Here is an 18,488-nt window from a genome sequence, read left to right as displayed (position 1 = left end):
TTTTTAGATAGGCTAAGAATAGAAACAAGAACAAAGCACTAAATCAGGACCCCGCATCAAAAAGAACAAAGCGAGCCACAAAATGCGAAACCTCCTCCATCCAAACCCGCAAGCCTGAGTTGAATATAGCCAGCCATGCAAGTCGATGAGAACATCCATATTATAAAATTAATTTTTTTATTATTTATTTTTGTTTTTACTTATTTAAATTACACATGCATCACGCGAGTTACCTACTAATATATATTGATTAAATGGTTATGGACTGAGCTAGGTTAAGTGTTCAAGAAAGTGAGTTAGGTGAGTGTTGAACTGGATTATAGGGAAGTGAGTTAAGATATTCAACAGTATAAAGTTTTATGCTAAATTTTATATATATTAAAAAAATACAAGGTGTTCAATTGAACACCCATTACTACACGAAAAATGCTTGGGAGCACTAATTAGTGCTCCCACTAATTAGGTGGCAGTGGGTCCCGCCATTAATGATGTGATGTTATGGTTTTAGAGTTGTATTTTTTTTTTTTTTTTTACTTTTTTAATGCATTAGTGCTATTAGTGGTGATGTTTTTAGTGGGATGAATCATTGTTGATTACTACACCTAGAGCCGCCTCTGGATATAACTAATCAATATCGATGAAACATAAAACACAAATAAAGAATAGACTAAAAATTTAAATCAAGTATATAAAAACACAAAATTGTTCATCTCAGAAGTATGCAATATCTATTACCGTTGTGTTTTTTTTTTTTTTAATCAAATAAATATTTTTTCATTTCTAACTATAAATGCATGGCAAGTTGGATTTTGCCTTTTTTTTTTTTTTTTTTGGGCTAAAATCCAGAGACGGACAAAATAGGCTAACATAGCTAATAAGACAAAATATCACATCAAATTCATAATCATTTTACTTTTTTTTCTCACAAATATCACATCCAACTACAAAAAAATCCAACTATCTTCCCAAACACAAAAATTTTAACCTACTAAAATAACCAAAAACTAAAATAACCTATTAAAATAGCAACTTCCCAAACACCCACTAATGTTAAGTTTTTATTAAAATTCACACTTCAAAATTTATCTATGTCATACGGTCGGCCGACCAAACGACTTGAAGAAGACCATTTATTCTTTAAACGAAAGAAAGTAGTTCGACGGTGTACATTTTCCCTTCCCCCACCTTCAAAACTCCTTATAAATTCTCTCCTCTTTCTTCAATCTTTTTCATTCTCTCTCTCTCTCTCTCTCTCTCTCTCTCCACATACAAAATAAACACAGAGAGAATGCCAAAGAAGGAAAATGGAGCAGCAGGAGGCAAGAACAAAGTTGTAGTTCCAGCGGTCAGAGGAAGCGTTAAGCGCCGCATTTTTGCTTCTGTTTCCAAGAGTTTGAAGCTCGCGAGCTTATACTTGATCAATTCTCTTCCTTGTTATAGAAACCATCAAGATTGTTAATGTCTTTTGTCCCATGCAAAGTAATATGCATATTTTCACCCATTTGCTTCCTTTCTAGTTTCTACTGTTCAACAGATAGTCTAGACATCTTTCAAGGAAATAAGTTCTTTTTTCTTTTTTTTGGTGTGGTTAATTACACTTCTCAATCTCAAACTTTCTCTTAAACTTGTGCTTCAATGTAATTCTCCCGTCATACTGCCGTTTAAAATTTGATTAAAAGTTAAAATATAAGAGATTAGAGTAAATTTTGAATAAAAGTATTATAAAAAGTGTCATTTTTCATTCAAATTTTTTTATGAGTAGTACTATTCAAACTCAAAAATTAGATCAATTTTTCAAATCCAATAATGTGATAATGTGTTAAAATATCTAAAGCAAACATCATCATGTCTAAAAAATGGGCCTACAAAATAGATTCGTATATCATTTTTCTTTTTTCATTGCTCCTAAAATGTGGTTAAGTAATTCTCATGTATAAAATAAACACTTTTCATCCAAACATTTAAGGGGGAATTACAGCAGCACAGTGGGATAAAAAACAATTACAAAAATATTTAGGGTGCAAGTTATTCTGTAGCTGTAGTGGGGTGCAACCCTCCAGATTTGTGTAAAAAAAGAATTTCTGAGATATAATTCTCCTCACTTTTAAATATAAGTAACTGAAAAATTACATTAAAACACAAGTTAAAACCTAATAACTTAATTATTATAATTAAAAAATAAAAGACTAAAGTGAAAATCCGAAGAAAATTTAAGAAGAATAAGAAGTATAGTTTACCGTTTTTATTTTTACTCATTGCTTTCTATAATAATTTTAGAAGATTGTATGTTTGTAATAAAAAATATATCATTTTTAAATATTTTTTAATATGTGTTTTAAGAATATATCCAATTTTACCTATTATATTTTTGTGTCATTTGTAAAAAATTATTGTATAATAGAATGATATCATGTGGCATTATCATAATACTTTCTAATAATCATAAATGTATAAATGTTCCATGTTATTTTCCAAACACATAATGAATCTCACAATCAAGCCAATCATATACAAAAGAAGGTGCACGTGGCATCCACACTCAAAAAATTCTCATTGTAATTTTTTTAAAATTGAAAATTAATAATTATTAAACAAAAGCTAAAAACATCATTTTTCGTGTTTTTTATTCAATTTATTTAACTTATTTTTATTCAGTTTTAACTTATTCAATTTATTATTTTTTTATTTAATTTTGTGGTATATGTTTTAGAAATTTGTATCAAAATGCTTGGTGTAATTTTTTATAACAGCTTAGAGGTAAAAATAAGTTTAAAAAATTAATTATTAAAAAACGCAAAAAGTGATTTTTTTTAACTTTTATTTAATAATTTTTAATTTTTAATTTTTTAAAATTACATCAAACAAGCTGAATGTGAACGAGACACAACTATAATAATGGTGCATGCAGAAAATTAGAACAAACAACCAAAAAACACGAGACCCAAATTCTACGCGTTGTCTAAAAGCCCAACAAAAAGACCTACTTGTCAAATGGCCCAACCTAAAAAATATAAAATAAATAAATAAAAACGAAAGTGTAACAAAATTTAACTTTATTTCATTCACCTTTTCAATTTGCTCCATAAAATTTTCACACGAATTCAAAATTCAAATGCATCATTAATATTTAGAAAAATTAGTCTAGGGTCCCTCCCCCACTTTTTGTAATAGAAGAGATCCACAAAATTATTTTTTGATGTCTAAGGTCCCTAAACATATATCAGAGAAATTTGACTATCACCATCCCTAACGCTAGTAAACGACAGAAAACAAGACTTTGTGCTTGTTGTATGGGTTCTATCACCACTTCCCTAATATATATATATATATATATATATATATATGTCTATTACCTTAAGGTTTCAATCACAGATCTATTGTCTTCCTCATTCTCTCTGGTCTTTAACTGCTCCGAATCATATTGATGTTCTATAATACTGTTTCGATTCTTGAAGAACTCTTCCTGAAAAGCCCTGAGATTCTCATAAGCAACACATAGGCACTTGTGAGAAGCATAACCAGCCTTGATGTTTTTTTCTCCCAAGCTCTCTCCGCCATTTTCTGCTTCTCCGTCGTCTCCGGCAACATCTCTCTTCGCTACCTACCTATCTCCTTCAACCAAGCCATTGGCTCCACCACTCCTTTCTTCACTGCCATCTTCGCCTTCCTCATCACTTTCAAGAAAGAGTCCCCCCAGGTATTTCAATTGACAAATTGATCAAATCAGAGTTTTATAGTTCCAAAGAAAATTCAGAATTTCTCTGGGTTCAACTCTCTGGCTTGAACTGAAATTTCTCTAGGTTGATCCAGAGAAATTCTGTGGTTTGGATTGACCAAACAAATATGTATGGTCACTGAGATATGTATATAAACTCTTTTTGGCATAAATTCCAACTAAGAATGGAAAGCTAATGACAAAACACAAACTCTGCAACCTCAAATTTGAAATTTCTGCACCCTAGAGTTTGATCTCAAATATCATAAACTAAACAAATAAATAACAAAAGGAAAAAATAAAACTTCTTTCAAGTTGTTCCAATACGAGTCAAAAAAGATTAGTGCATTGCGTGCTGAATTTTCTCTGGGTTGAAACCAGATAAATTCTCTAGTTTTTAAACTGAATTTTCTCTGGGTTAGTCCAGAAAAATTCTTTGGTTTTTAAACTGAATTTTCCCGATTCAAGAATTTCAGTATTATGGAGATCCGAGTAGATTTCGGCAAATCATCACAACTCTCATGGGTAATTCAATTAAGGTAAGTATGCATCAGCTTCTCAAATTTTAGTCCAATAACCCAGAGAAAATTCAGATCAACCAAACCAGAGAAATTCTCTGGACCAACCCAGAGAAAGTCCAAAGAAAATTCAGTTCAGACCAAAGAAAATTCAGTCTAAACCAAAGAATTTCTCTGGACCATGTAAACAAACCCATGGTGGTAACGCTGCAAATTCAAACAGGTGAAGAAATTATGAAAATATTGAGGAATTTTCTCTGGACCAATTTTCTCTGGACAAATTTCCCTGGATCAATTTTTCTGGATCAATTTTCTCTAGATCAACTTGAGGGACCTTAGACATTATAAAAATATTGAGTGTCCTTTATACTGTAAAGTCTTAATACCAGGGACCTGAAAAAAAATATTCCCCTTAATATTTAAAAAAAATTCCCCTTATTATTTAATTAACAACCGTTTGTTGCGGTTTTGGTTTGTTTCAAATCAAATTTCCAATTCTGCAGCAATTTGAACATAATTCAATCACAAAAATTGAACACAAAAATCGGTTTATTTCATAATTCAATCGGTTTATTCTGCAGCAATTTTTGAACACAAAAATTGAGTACTAATTATTAAACTGGTTTATTTCAGTTCTTGCTAATTTGCTATTTGCAAAAAGAGAAAATCGTTTTGGTGCCAAATTCTTCATAAAAACCAAACAAACCGAAACGTTTATTCCCCTACCCAAAACTGGACTGAATGAGATTGACAACTATCCTCCACCCAGAAATTCACCAACCAAAACAAACAAAAAAAGGGAAACAATTCCAAACTAACAGAAGCAGAAGCAGAAGCAGAAGCAGAAGCAGAAACAGAAACAGTAGAGCCAAAAACCAATTCAGAATCAAACAGAATATACATACATTCACAAACTCTTACATATAAATCCAATAAGCAGTTCATATCCTCTACACCAGAAGCCAATGGTGGAAGGGAAACCCAAGTTCCCAACTCTTAAAATCTAACCTGTAAAAGTCAGAACCCTAGTTCCCACCAACATTTATTTGGCGAGTCTTCACGGTATAAAACTAATGAAACCAACAATACTCAAAAAAACTATACCCACAACAAATATACTCCATACTAATTACACATCCACTCAAAATGACCCATTGGGTTTTGAAGACGAAGATGACCTGGCTTTTGCAAAATCAACCAGATCTCTGAAAAGTGCATCTTCCTGCGTCTCTTGTTTAGTGGGGGTAGAAGGGTTAAGAGAGAGATGACGGGTTGGCCCAACTAAGCCATCGGAAGAGGAACCGGATCTGCTACTCGAAGGAGAAGCACTGCCTGACAAAGCTTGATGTTGCTCGAAGAACTGTTGTCTCTGGTTGTACTTGGAAGGTGGGGGTGGAATCAAGAGAGGAGACTGAACGTCACGAGGAGTTAGTGGTGAACGATCGGATGATTTGGTCGTTGGAGATCGTTGATCGTAAGTGGAATGCCCAGTGAACATTGGCGCAGTCGGGTTTATGAAATCAGGGGGAGGAGAGGATGAAGATAGTGTTGGAGCTGACAACGGTAGGACAGAATTTGTGTTGTTTGAATGATTCGGGAAAGATCTTTCAGCATTATAAGCATCACCACTTAGATAGTCGACCATCCCGGCATCTGAGGTCGACTTTTTGAATGAGGGTGGGGGAGGAAGAATTGGGTTGATTCGCACAGGTTCGTTGTTAGGATTGGCTGGTTTCAGTCTTCTTCCCTGCAAAGTGTCCCTTAATGACCTGCAATGATATGATTAAATAAACTTGATACTAGCATTTTAATAAAATACAGGGTTTGGTTATGGTGTGCAACTTACACCTTACACCTTATACCTTACATTTACACCTTACACTTACACCTTTTGTAAAAAATTAAACCTTACACTTACACCTTTTTTGAAGTTGCACACCATATGCAACCCACTTACACCTTACACCTTACACTTACACCTTACACTTACACCTTATACTTATACTTACACCTTACACTTACACTTTTTGTGTAAGTGGCACATGGTGTGCACTTGCACACTTAAGAAAACTCCTAAAATACATTGCAATACAAAGAAACAGAAAAAAATTTCTAGAAGCATAAGACTATGTATACTGGTAAATGCAGAACCTGTTAAAAGGGTTTAAAATTTGAACAATGATTGTTTCTATGACCATATAGAATTGTTGCTAATACCAAGGAAGTTCGTATGTGAAACAGACCATACCATTAGCCAAGAAGGCTCATTTCTATGAATACATGTTTTTATTCCTTATTTAAACAAATAGTGTACAGCCACAACAATTATTTCTCAAACTACGATAAAACGTGGTTAAAAATCACGTTTTTATGATATCGTGGTTTCTAACCATGTCTGTTAACACAACATTATTTGAACTACTTTTTTGCATCCAATTTTTCCCACAAGTGTTTACGTTAACAACGTTATTTGAACTACTTTTTTGCATCCAATTTTTCCCACAAGTGTTTACATTCAAATAAAAAACATTGCTAACTATGTTTTTAATTATATATATTTTTTAAATATATATATATATATATATACAAAGGTTAAAAGGCCCATTAATGAATGTGCTTCTAGCTCATTGTAGGGAGTACATATGATCTTAAGTACACTTACAATTCAACATTAAACAGGCTACAAAAATATTTTCCGTGTGTGTTTATTGTGTTTTATGTCCCACGAACCAAGATGCTTTGCTTGCAACATTTTTCAAAATTTCTATCATATAAATGGTTCCCATTCTGAACAGACACTAGAACAACAGTTAATCTAGAGAACATCTGAAATAAGATGAAACACTTCAAATGACCATTTTTCTAGATAAAAATAATAATGATAATAAAAAGTCTACACGGTCAATGAGACTCCCACTAAAGAAAGGGTTTGGAAAGGGAAGATGTACAAAATGTTTAACGACCACGATGTAGCAAAAAGTTCAAATTTTGACAACCACTCTGTAGTTTCCACCAAACAATTCAACAAATCAAAAAAATATGGAAAAGACGGTAACATGAAAAGAGAAGTGTGGGTGTCAGTGTGCAAAACAAGCACAAAATGTTTGACGTAGAAGACTGAAAATGTGGAATAGTATGGTACAGTCACGCTGTGAAACATAAACAACGAGGCAGATGTCAATTTTGGCAGTTATTTCATGTCTAAATATTTCCTAGGCAGTCACATAACTTCATATTTTACTGTAGGCAGGTGGTCCAATATAGGACTAAAAAGCATTGACAGAAAAACTCACCTGTGTGCTAGCTGGGAAAAATCATCATCGGACTCTTCATCCTCATGATTCACATTCACAACAGGTGCAACTGAATTTTCTGCTGTTCCTACTGCAACAGCAGTGGTTCCTTTTGCTACATTGTCATGGCGGCGAAGAACATGCTGAAGCTCATCATTCAAAGCCAATCCCATGCATAGAAGCTCTTCATCCCTAAAGTGAAGCAACCACCAGAGTCAATTGTCAGTTTAAAATGATAAAAAAAAAATACAAAAATGATGACCATAGCCTCACTTATCAACATTTATGTATACATACGAAGTATTGTTCACAAGAACCATGACACGCTTTTGGTAAGAGCGGCACTGCTCAACAAGGTCAACAATCACCTCTTGCTGTACTCCCTGCCATATTAACCAGAATAATATAAAAATACTAACAAAGATGAAAATTGATGCTTGGTTTTTACTTCGATTGAAAAGCTAAAAAATAATAATTCAAAAAAAAAAAAAAAAAACAAATGAAAATGTTTATGAAGTGTCTAAATTGAATTAAGAACTCTGAAATATAATCACCTACAAATCTCATAATTATTTCAATTGGATGAAAGATCATCAATCTGTTGAGTAATGACATCCTATGATATAGGGACTACATTGCATTCAAGACCTTTTCTGCAATAGTACGAATTAGGCATATGCTTTTCTATCAAATTCTATTAATTTTTTTTATATTCTTTGATCCCTTATTCTTTTAAGGAAAATAACTTTTTTTCTTCTAATAGCTTCCCTTAAAAATTCTTCCTCCATCAACAAATTCTTTCTTATGACATTTCGCTTTAATGATGACAGCGTCTATTTTTTTTTTTTCTTTATGCAACCTTAAATACAGGTCTATTTTTTTTTTCTTTATGCAACCTTAAATACAGGTTATACAAGAAAAACAAAATGCATCACTACTTATATATCTATAGGAATGTACAATTCCCACCCAAAAGTCAACAAAATCACCCAAAGAAAAAGGACATCCTCAATAAAGAAGATGAATTTGGCAATACAACAATATTAAGCAGAGGCAAGAAATGCAAAGTACCACACAAAAAGGATATGTTTTCTACTGTGGTATCGTCCAATTTATCCAAAATATTTGTTTAGAACTGAAAAAATTATAAAGGTAACAGTTTACAGAGTACAAGAAACAACTTGGGAAAAAGAAAAAAAAAAAGATACCCATTCCAGAAATAAATGGTTTATTTATTTTTTTATTGGCATTGGGGTATCCGGATCAAAGTCCAACTAATCCCCAGAGGTGCATAGGCCCTCGGCAAGGAGTTTCATTCAAGTGCACCACGGGGGAGTTAAATTTCCTACAAGAAAAGGATTTTTTGGGGGAAAAGGTAATGACCTCATGATTCTGAGGATCCAAGGCACCAAGCATTTCCATTAAAACATCTGCTAGACCCTGAGCAGTATGAATCTCCGCCATGCTGCAACAGAAACAAATTTTAGAATCCATAGAAATGCATTCTATGCAGAAGAAAACAAAAATGAGCGGAAATGAACAAAAAGAAAAGCATATGATCAGACAAATCAAGTACTACTATTTGACTAATCTATATGTAAGAAGAATTTTGGTGCAAAACCCAACAGAACACCTAAAGAAAAGGCTGTATTTTTTTTTTTTTTTTTTAATAAATCAAAGATAAGGTTGTATTACATGGTGAATAAAGAAAGAGCCAATTAAATTGAAGAATCAAATACAACTAGAATCAATTGTTGTCAGAATAAAGAATTGAACACAATGTATCACTATTATGATAAATACCCAAAGTGAAAGAGATGCCCAAAATATCGGGGTAACGAAACCTCCAAAGTAAGAGACATGACACTTAATGACCTCGCAATTGGTAAAACCCTGGGTGGTCAACTAGGTTACACCCAATTGGTTGTTTAATACTTTGAATATCACATTTATGGATGCATTAAAAACCACTTAAATGTAGCACAAATAAAATTAGTCAAAATTTACTTGATTCCAATCCATTTTTCTGCTACATTTTAATTTTTTTCATTAATAAAAACAACGCCCACTTAGTACACATTAATATGTGTTTGGGAGGGTAAAGATTGAGTCCACACCTAACCTTTGGCATAATACACAAAGTGGTGGTCCCAAGATTTGAACCCATAACCTCAAGGTTATTAGGCCAAGTCTTAACCATTGAACCAATGGTCACCCTTTTTTTCATTAATATAATTTTAAAATAAAATTATTATCTTTTTAAGACCGTGCATGCATCCTATAATGGGATTTGTAAAGGGAAACAAAAATGGAAGCCAAAGAAATCCATGACCAAGTACAACAGTATATCTTGCAGCACAGGAAACAAATACAATGGGATATGGAATTCAACTTCAAGTAATACCTGAGTTCAGAAGCATCAGACTGAAGAGAGGCCTGAATAGCAACTTCCTCGTATGCTGAAGCAGGGTGACTTACTGGCTGGTTTTGTGGAGGTGTGAATAATGGCACACTGTTTTCCTCTCTGGGAGGAAATTCTACTCCAGCAGCCTGAGAATTACAACATAATAGCCAACTGATTGAATTTAATCAATTGCACAGAAGAACTAAAAACATAAATTTCAAACATGAAATAGCATCCTGGAAGGATCAAGGTTTTGACCAATAAAAAGTCAGTGATTGTAAAAATCTTGATGATTAAAATACCACACATTGACATCCTGCGTAAGTAATAGAGGGTTGACACATTGACATCCTGCAGTTCTCTTGTGACAAAATCCTTCCATTTCTACCTTTAGCTTAATGCCATTGATGGATCAAAGTGAGATCACCTACTCCACTACACACTCCACTTCACCTAACCCACTATCACCTCCACTACACCTACTACCACATTTTCTTCTATATATAGATTGTATAGGAATTGTAATTAATGCATCTTGTAATCTATCAATCAAGACATCAATCAATAATACATAAATTCTTACATGGTATCAGAGCAAGGTTAAGAATTTAATATTTTTTCGCTTCACCGGCGGGCGGCAACCTCGCCTTGGCCGCCCGCCGGACCTCAACCTAGTCCGCTAGAATTGTCTACTACATACCTACCTCCTCATCATATCTTCATAACATCTCATTCTCTCTCGGCATCATAGTAGCCGTGATACTGCTCATACTTCTGGACAGCGGAGAGAACATCGTCTTTCTCGATCTTTCCGCCGACGCCGGTGGCGAGATCCAAGGCTCCGGCTTTCGACATCACTCTCCCCAAATAGTCCATAGCAGCTTCTCCACCGGAAAGATACTCCTAACAGCAGCGGAAAAAAGGTGTTTCCCTCAGCCAAACAAGGCTCAATAGCTGTGGTCCTCATCAAAATACGTGTAATTGCTACTCCTGAACTTGGTTTCCCTATCCTTGCTAACAAGCTTCTCAAATGCTTCCGGGCCATGTTCTTCTATGTACTTCTCAGCAGCAGTTAGAATGTCATCTGGCTTACTGAAGATGTCCTTCTTCCTTGGGACATACTAGACGTTAACAGTCTGCTGTGGGTTAAGAAAGAAAGGCCTCAAATAATGCTCATAAACATATGCAGCACCACTGATACTCTTTATGATGGTGGATATTTCAATGCCATTACAACACAGCACCTTGAAATTTATTTTATTTTATTTTCTTATCTCTCTTTCTGACCATTACAACACAGCACCAGCACACTTGTTCCCACCTTTCATCATGGTCTCCACTTTCTTTTTCTTTTTTTATATTTATTTTAATCCATCTTTTTTGAAAACAAAACCAATATCACTTTTTTTAATTCCTTAATTTATTTTAATAACATGAGTGGCCTCTCTTTTCCACCATCTCCCTCTTTTTCTACACAATATTTTTGTACCACCGCCCACTCCATGATTTCCATATTATTATTATTATTATTATTATTTTCACAAAAAAAAAAAAAATAAAAAAAAAAAAATTCATTCCAGTTGATTTTTCTGCCTTACCACACCTACCATTCGAGTTTGCCAAACACACTTATTTTATTCATGTCAGGATCAACCCCGATCATAATTTTACACGAGAAAAAAAAAAAAAAAAAAAAAAAAAAAAAAAAAAAAACCACCACCATAACACACCCAACACCCACAGTGGGATTTTTCTTCTCTACTCTGCTGCAGATCTCTTCTTCTTTCCTCCGTCCTGGGCGGCCCTTGACGGTGCTGCCTCCGTGTTTCCTACGCCGCCGAGCACGTTCACTCCTCCATACTCCTCCACTGCAGCATACGGCGGACCTCCAAATCGGAACATCACAGTGGCCTTCCGCTTCAGCTCCTTATTTTCTGCTTTCAGCACACTTATCTCTGCTCGCGCATCCTTATACATGCGTTGGAGCAGAGCCAGCTGGGAATTTAAATGCTGCACCTCATTTGTCCTACTCTGCAGCCGGTTCGACAAATTTGTGACCGCCGTCATGGTTTCCACGCATGACTTCAGAGTATACTGATTAGCCTCAATATCAGTTTGCACCGCCATTTTTTGCTCCACCGACCGCATCGGAAAGTTCAATGGAGCAAAACCAGAGGTGTTTGGTTGAGGTTCACTGGCCACCGCACCAGTTATTTCTCTTGTGGGCTCGTTCAGTTCTGGAAAGAGCGTGAGCAGGTTCTGGGTAGCTGGACGGGAAGAAGAGGCCATGTTTTTGGGTTGCTAAGTGTTTCAGCGAAATAGCAATTTCAGACTGGTAATGTTCGGAAGGGTTGGTGACAGAATGGCAACAAAGTGTTCCACAGTTTCTCTCTCCGCAGAGGCAGAGTTTTTTCAGCGAAGGGTTGGTTTCAGAGGTTTCAGAATGGTATGCCTCAGCCTCAGCCTTCGTCTTGGTTAAATAGCCGAGGCAGCCACGCGTATCGCGCGCCTCTTGCCGCCCGACAAACTGGCACGCCTTTTCATGGCACATCTTTTGACAAAGTGGACACGCCTTTTGATGGCACGCCTTTTGATGAATTGGGCACGCCTTTTGATGGCACGCCTTTTGACAAAATTGGGCACACCTTTTGAGGGTGCAACTTTTTAAGAGTCTGACAAGACTCTGTAAACTGTCCCGACATTGATTCCGGTTAGTTTTTACAAGTGTCCGACAAGACTCTGTAAACTGTCCCGACATTGATTCCGGTTAGCTCCTTTATGGGTCCGACAAGACTCTGTAAACTGTCCCGACATTGATTCCGGTTAGCTCCTTTATGGGTCCGACAAGACTCTGTAAACTGTCCCGACATTGATTCCGGTTAGTTTCTACAAGGGTCCAGCAAGACTCCGTAAACTGTCACAACATTGTCTTCTACAACGGTCCGACATGACCCCATAAACTGTCTTCTACATCGGTCTGACACCACCATACAGTGTCCTCTACAACGTTATGACACCCCATACAGTGTCTTCACCAACGGTCTGACACGACCATACAGTGTCTCCTATCCTTTTTTATTTTTATGTATTTTCTTGTTTTGTTACTCTCTCCAAACTCAAGTTGGTTAGTTTCTCTCCTCCTTGAGTTTGCGGGGGGCTGTTAGAATTTCCCATCTTTACCTTCACCTACTCCACTACACACTCCACTTCACCTAACCCACTATCACCTCCACTACACCTACTACCACATTTTCTTCTATATATAGATTGTATAGGAATTGTAATTAATGCATCTTGTAATCTATCAATCAAGACATCAATCAATAATACATAAATTCTTACAAGATCCAAGTTTCCACCAAATTTGGCCAATTATGAATTCAAATTTGACATGCAGTTAGCACTAAATTTAAACTGATTTCACGGAATCCAAGTAATACTTTTAGAGGACAATTTTGTAACATCATCAAATAACATAAGGTATTTAAAAGGTTTTAGACTCAAAATCACAAACCCATAATCACCTTCAGTTCATTAAATGCCGCATAATACTGTGGATGCCTTCCCCGAGGTCCTCCCAATGCTTCTTGCCAGGTATCTATCAAAATTAATATCTTCTCCCTCACATTTAAATCAGGCTGCAGAAGTAATTACAAGGATAGAGTAGATAAAATGTTAGTACCTGAACAGAGGAAAGAAACACAAGATATCATAAGAAAAAAGATAAGTGGCACCTTCTTCTTTACAATTTTGACCATCTCATGTAAGATATCCCGCTCAACAATTTGCTGGAAAATATTCTCCCCACAGTTTTTACCGAGCGTATCTAGTACCTGAATTTAGAAAATACCAGAATAAAAATGTGTTGTTGGCCAATAGCCCACCTAAAACGTAGCAACATAAGAATGCATACAGTAAGTGGCCACAGAATAACTCGAATCATGAGAAGTCAAAAAAAAAACAACACAAGGAGGGGAGGTGGTTGGGATTATGATTTACAATTATAATTTTGCCTATGGCCTAAGCCAATTTGGTCGTTAGGAAATCGAATAGAAATCAGTGTCAATTAGCAAAAATATACAAGTCGCCGATCAATGAATCATCTTCACAGAATATACTTAAGTTCTAGATTGAAACCTGGACTAAGCCATCTCAACTTGGTCCATATACTATACCAAGGAAATAATAAAAATCAATCGTCTTCAAAGATATGGCAATTTTTTGGTGGTATTTTAATGCATATTTTAATTAAAGACTGAATGGGTGTTATTTTTTATTTTCCTACACCAAATACAACTTGTATTACAAGTTGTAATTTTTTTATAGACATTTTTTGGCTGCCAAGATGAAATCTTAGCTTCGTCCCTGGATGTGGAAGTCTATAGTTGGACACCAAGTCCTCATCCAATCATACAGAAAGTACATGGCGCATGCACATAAACATGGCACCAAGGAATGGTAGAGTCACCACTCTGACTCTCCCATATGATAGCATTTTGAACCATCACCAATATGACAATAGCAAATGCTACCCCTGCTTAAAGAGTAATAACTCATAAATGCCAAAATCCAAGACAAGGGCAAACTGTGTAAATGCCACTATGCCTCAAGTATCCTTGACACTTGGGAAGAAAATCGCCAGGTGCATCTAGAATCGTCAATTGTGAGCACCCTTTTTTTTGTTTTTTTTTTTGTTTTAGTCAAAATCTTTATCCTTTTTTTTTTTTTTTTTTTTTTTTTTGGGTTGCAGGTAATGACAATTAGATATGTCTTTTGTTCAGATTTATTTGTGTTGATATATGTATATGTCATGATCATGGGATGTGGCCCCCTTTGCGCCTCTACCAGATAAATTTTACCCATTGAATATAATGAAGTAAAATACCTATTGCTATAACAAATCAGGCCAATTGATTGCCAGTAAAATAGAGCACGTTGAACATGAACAATGACAAAGGCCATTTTCAGAAAAATAAAATAGAAGAGAATACTGACAAAAAGAGCAAGCAGCTGTATTTTAGGATTTTTGCTCCCCAGACGCTTCTTGAGTTGCTTCAAGGCATCCTTTGCTTGCCTGTAAATTCAATCCCATCCAATCCAACAGCAAGAAGATAGTAGAACCATATTTAGTGCCATTGTTACATAAAATGGTAAAAGGATTGAAGAGGAAACAAAATAGACAAGCAAATTTACGATATCCAAAATTTAAGAAGCATACATCTTGTTCTGAAAAAAGAAGAAATGGACTAACACCCACAAAATTAACATCTTAGCTGTATCATTCAAAACAAACAAACACTTGATAATCCCAAAATCTCATCTTTCTCATGAAAAGAATTCAGTGCATCATAAATTTTTTAATCCCGGTCTGCTTGAGTCAGGAAATACTCCCAATTCTAAAAGGCAATGGAGCTAGCGGAATCTTGAGGTGCGATTTCTTGATGAGCAGTACAGGTGATTCATAGCAGTGGCAGCAAATGCTCAATATATTTGGAACAATTATCAAAGCAAGAAGCAACTTATTACATATTGTAATACTGAGATGAAGACTACGAAGAATGGACATAGACACATGACACGACACGGACACGCGGACACATAAATTTTCAAAAAATGCAGGACACGACACGTTGGGGACATGTTCAAAATATATATTTTTATATTTTTATTATATGTATATTTTTAAATATTTAATACATATTTTATGTCAAATATTTAATTTTACTAAATTTATCAACTTTAGGTATGCTATTTTAGTAAAAAAAATTATAAATTATAAATTTTTTTGAAAAAAATAGTACTCTGCGTGTCCCTATGGAGCCCCTAGAGTGTCCCCAGCGTGTCTTTAGCATGCCCTCAACGTATCCTCCACGTGTTCTCAATGTGTCCCTTACATGTCCAAAGTGTCCCAGCGTGTCCGACACATGTCCGGAGCGTGTCCAGTGCGTGTCCGTGTCCGTGTCAGACACCTGTTTGCGAGCTCCGGAGAGGTGTCTGTGCTTGATAGGATGCAGGAATATAGCATTTTATAACCTTAATAAGAGAGGAAAAAAGCATACTAATATAATGACTTCTAGCAAGCCCAAACTCTGGGAGTTACAGGGGAACTAATGGTTGATGCTGCCCAACAGCATAATGTTGCGAGTTACAAAAGTTGATTAACCATCTGATCTAGCAGCCATAGCTTGGTTAGGGAAGACATTCTTTTGGAAGGCCAACACTAACCTTTCAGTTCAGGATAATCAAGAGGCCTTTTTATCACTGCAAAGTGCATTATTAACCTTTTGAGTCATGATTTTCTTAACTGTACAAGTTTTTGGCATCTCAGATGTAAGTATATCGGTCATTCTAAACATTAGCTGCACTTAGCATCAATCAAGTATTTAGTCTTATTCTTGATAGGGATCAGTTATGGCCCATTTACATTTTTAGAAGTATCACCTAACTAGAAATATCTTATGCTAGAGAATTTCTTAACTAGCAGATATTCTGTTTTCCTGCTTTGCATCCAAAAACAATTTTTTCATGGGACATTTGACCATTATACTTATTTCAATCTTTGTTGTTTTTGGATGTGCCAATCCCATTAGATTGCCATATTAATTTTGTTTGGATAACTATTAGATTTCCATATTAATCAGTCCCACTTCTAGGAGCTTCTTAGGTTGTTTTCAAGAGTTTACATGGGGAGGTCCATTGTTCTAGACTATCAGATCAAGATAAGAGCAAGTTGGGATTCAACTTCAACGAATTAAACTGACAGAAATTGATGGCACTTTGTTCATTTCCAGGAAATCTTTTTCCTAGTAACTCTTACAACTTATTGCCATCAAATTCTCATCAATTCTGACACTGTTCCATCTACAGACCATCACACTTCCCTTCTTCCTTCAAAAGTCCTAAAACCGTAAGCAATTCAAACCTTAGCCCACCAACAAGGTGATTGTAGCTATTATATGTGTTGTCCAACTTAACAAAATTAAAGCCACTGATAAACATACAACAAAAGGCATCAAATAATTGGTTAAAGTAAAAGAAATGATACCCAGGATCCCTGTTTATTATATCACATAGCTCGATATTTATAGCCCAGTCTGTACCAATCAGCATGTCACTCGTTGCCCTCTCGACACATGATGCAGCGTTATTAGTCATGTCAGTCCACTGTCTACACCTTCTCCCAAGCCACCCACCTGTGATCTTCCTAGGCACCACAAAACCGCCAGTGAAATCAATCCATCATCAATCCCACAACAATAATTTAAAATTTAAAATTTAAAAAAAAAAAAAATGAACATAGAGAAACAAACACAATGACATAATTGGATCAACAAGTCCACGCGAACACAGAACCAACCACAAAAAACAATCTTCACCATACATATAAGATATTGTTGGGGCTCATCATAAATAAATAAAAAAATTACAGTTTCACACAGATTGTTCTACCTATGTTTTTTGTGGTTGGTTTTGTGATTGACTCTGTGTCCGTAGATTTATTGTCAATGTATAACTACATGTTCATTCATTCATTATAAAATGAGGAAAACAACAAGCTCACAAAAAAAATTCTGACACCAAAATTAAAACACCTTATCAGAATTGTAATTGACATGGAAAAGAACTCTAATTCATGAATGCAACCCAAAAACCCACAAGAACTATAGATTGAGAAAACAAAATTAAATAGAATAATCAAGGAAACCCAACAATTCCACAAGAATTAAAGCTCAAAAAAAAAAAAAAAAAAGTTAGACAAAGATCAAATGATTCCCCGAACTATGATCATTTCCATAGAACACCCTACAATTGTAGGGGACGAACCTGAAAACCCAGTTGAGATAATGATCAACAATTGAAGAATGAGAGAGAAAGAATTGACAGGAAGAACAATTTGGGATCTTCGAAGACTTACCTATCAACAACGCCACGCCCACAACGGAGTCTAGAGAGAGAAAGTGTATAGAATATATCTATATTGATTTACAAACAGAGAGCGAGAGAGAGAGAGAGAGAGAGAAGGGTGTGTGTATTGTTTAGAATTTGTTTTAACTTTGAATAAAACTTTTAACGTGTCTGTTTGGCGAAGTAGGAGAGGAAAGAAAAAAAAGCAGCGCAAAGAAAAAGGAGGACGGTCTGTGTCCTTTTCCTTTTTGTATGAAATGGATAACTTAGTTGGAAAGAAATTCGGAGAGATTCACAAGCAAATCACATTTTGTCTTGTCAAATGGTTTTCGTTGAATTTTTTTCATTTTTTTCGTATACTTTTTGTCAAATTTTTAGAACTTCTAGGCCATTCAAGATCGAAAGTCTCTCAAATGAAATTATTTTTAAAAAAAAAAAATAGTAATCGAATTTTGTCAACCTAAATTTTTTTATTTTTTATTGAGGAAATAACATGTCAATGGTCTTTTGTAAAAATAATAATAATTTCATGAAAAAAAAGTTTATAAAACCATCTGTTAATGGTATAAAGTTTTTCATTAAGAATATATTTTTTTTCCTACATTCCACTTAAAAATGATATTTTTTCTTTTTTCTTTTAAGAATACTTTTGT

General features: G+C 35.0%; 1 protein-coding gene across 5 annotated transcripts; it reads right to left on the bottom strand.

Moving 5' to 3' along the window:
• Positions 1-5,112: 5,112 nt before the first annotated feature.
• On the bottom strand, positions 5,113-18,169 carry LOC114285559 (TOM1-like protein 3). 5 transcript variants are annotated; one of them, XM_082874583.1, is made up of 11 exons: positions 17,846-18,152; positions 17,523-17,754; positions 16,976-17,134; positions 14,926-15,004; positions 13,665-13,763; positions 13,455-13,568; positions 9,931-10,076; positions 8,910-8,991; positions 7,824-7,909; positions 7,527-7,718; positions 5,113-6,002 (listed from the first exon to the last, which is right to left on the bottom strand). In XM_082874583.1, the coding sequence occupies exons 2-11, from the start codon at positions 17,543-17,545 to the stop codon at positions 5,375-5,377; spliced, it is 1,608 nt and encodes a 535-aa protein (XP_082730709.1). In that variant the 5' UTR covers positions 17,546-17,754; positions 17,846-18,152; the 3' UTR covers positions 5,113-5,374. The 5 variants fall into 5 exon arrangements, with proteins under 5 accessions (XP_082730709.1, XP_028084400.2, XP_082730712.1 ...); XM_028228599.2 differs by lacking the exon at positions 17,523-17,754 and having other exon boundaries at positions 17,846-18,169; XM_082874586.1 differs by lacking the exon at positions 17,523-17,754 and having other exon boundaries at positions 16,976-17,123; positions 17,846-18,155.
• Positions 18,170-18,488: the final 319 nt, after the last annotated feature.

The sequence above is a fragment of the Camellia sinensis genome, chromosome 6 (assembly GCF_055761805.1).
Source record: "Camellia sinensis isolate YWXY chromosome 6, ASM5576180v1, whole genome shotgun sequence".
NCBI classification, from domain to species: domain Eukaryota; kingdom Viridiplantae; phylum Streptophyta; class Magnoliopsida; order Ericales; family Theaceae; genus Camellia; species Camellia sinensis.
The sequence above is the reverse complement of the archived record's forward strand: the minus strand, read 5'-3'. Positions and strand labels throughout refer to the sequence as shown.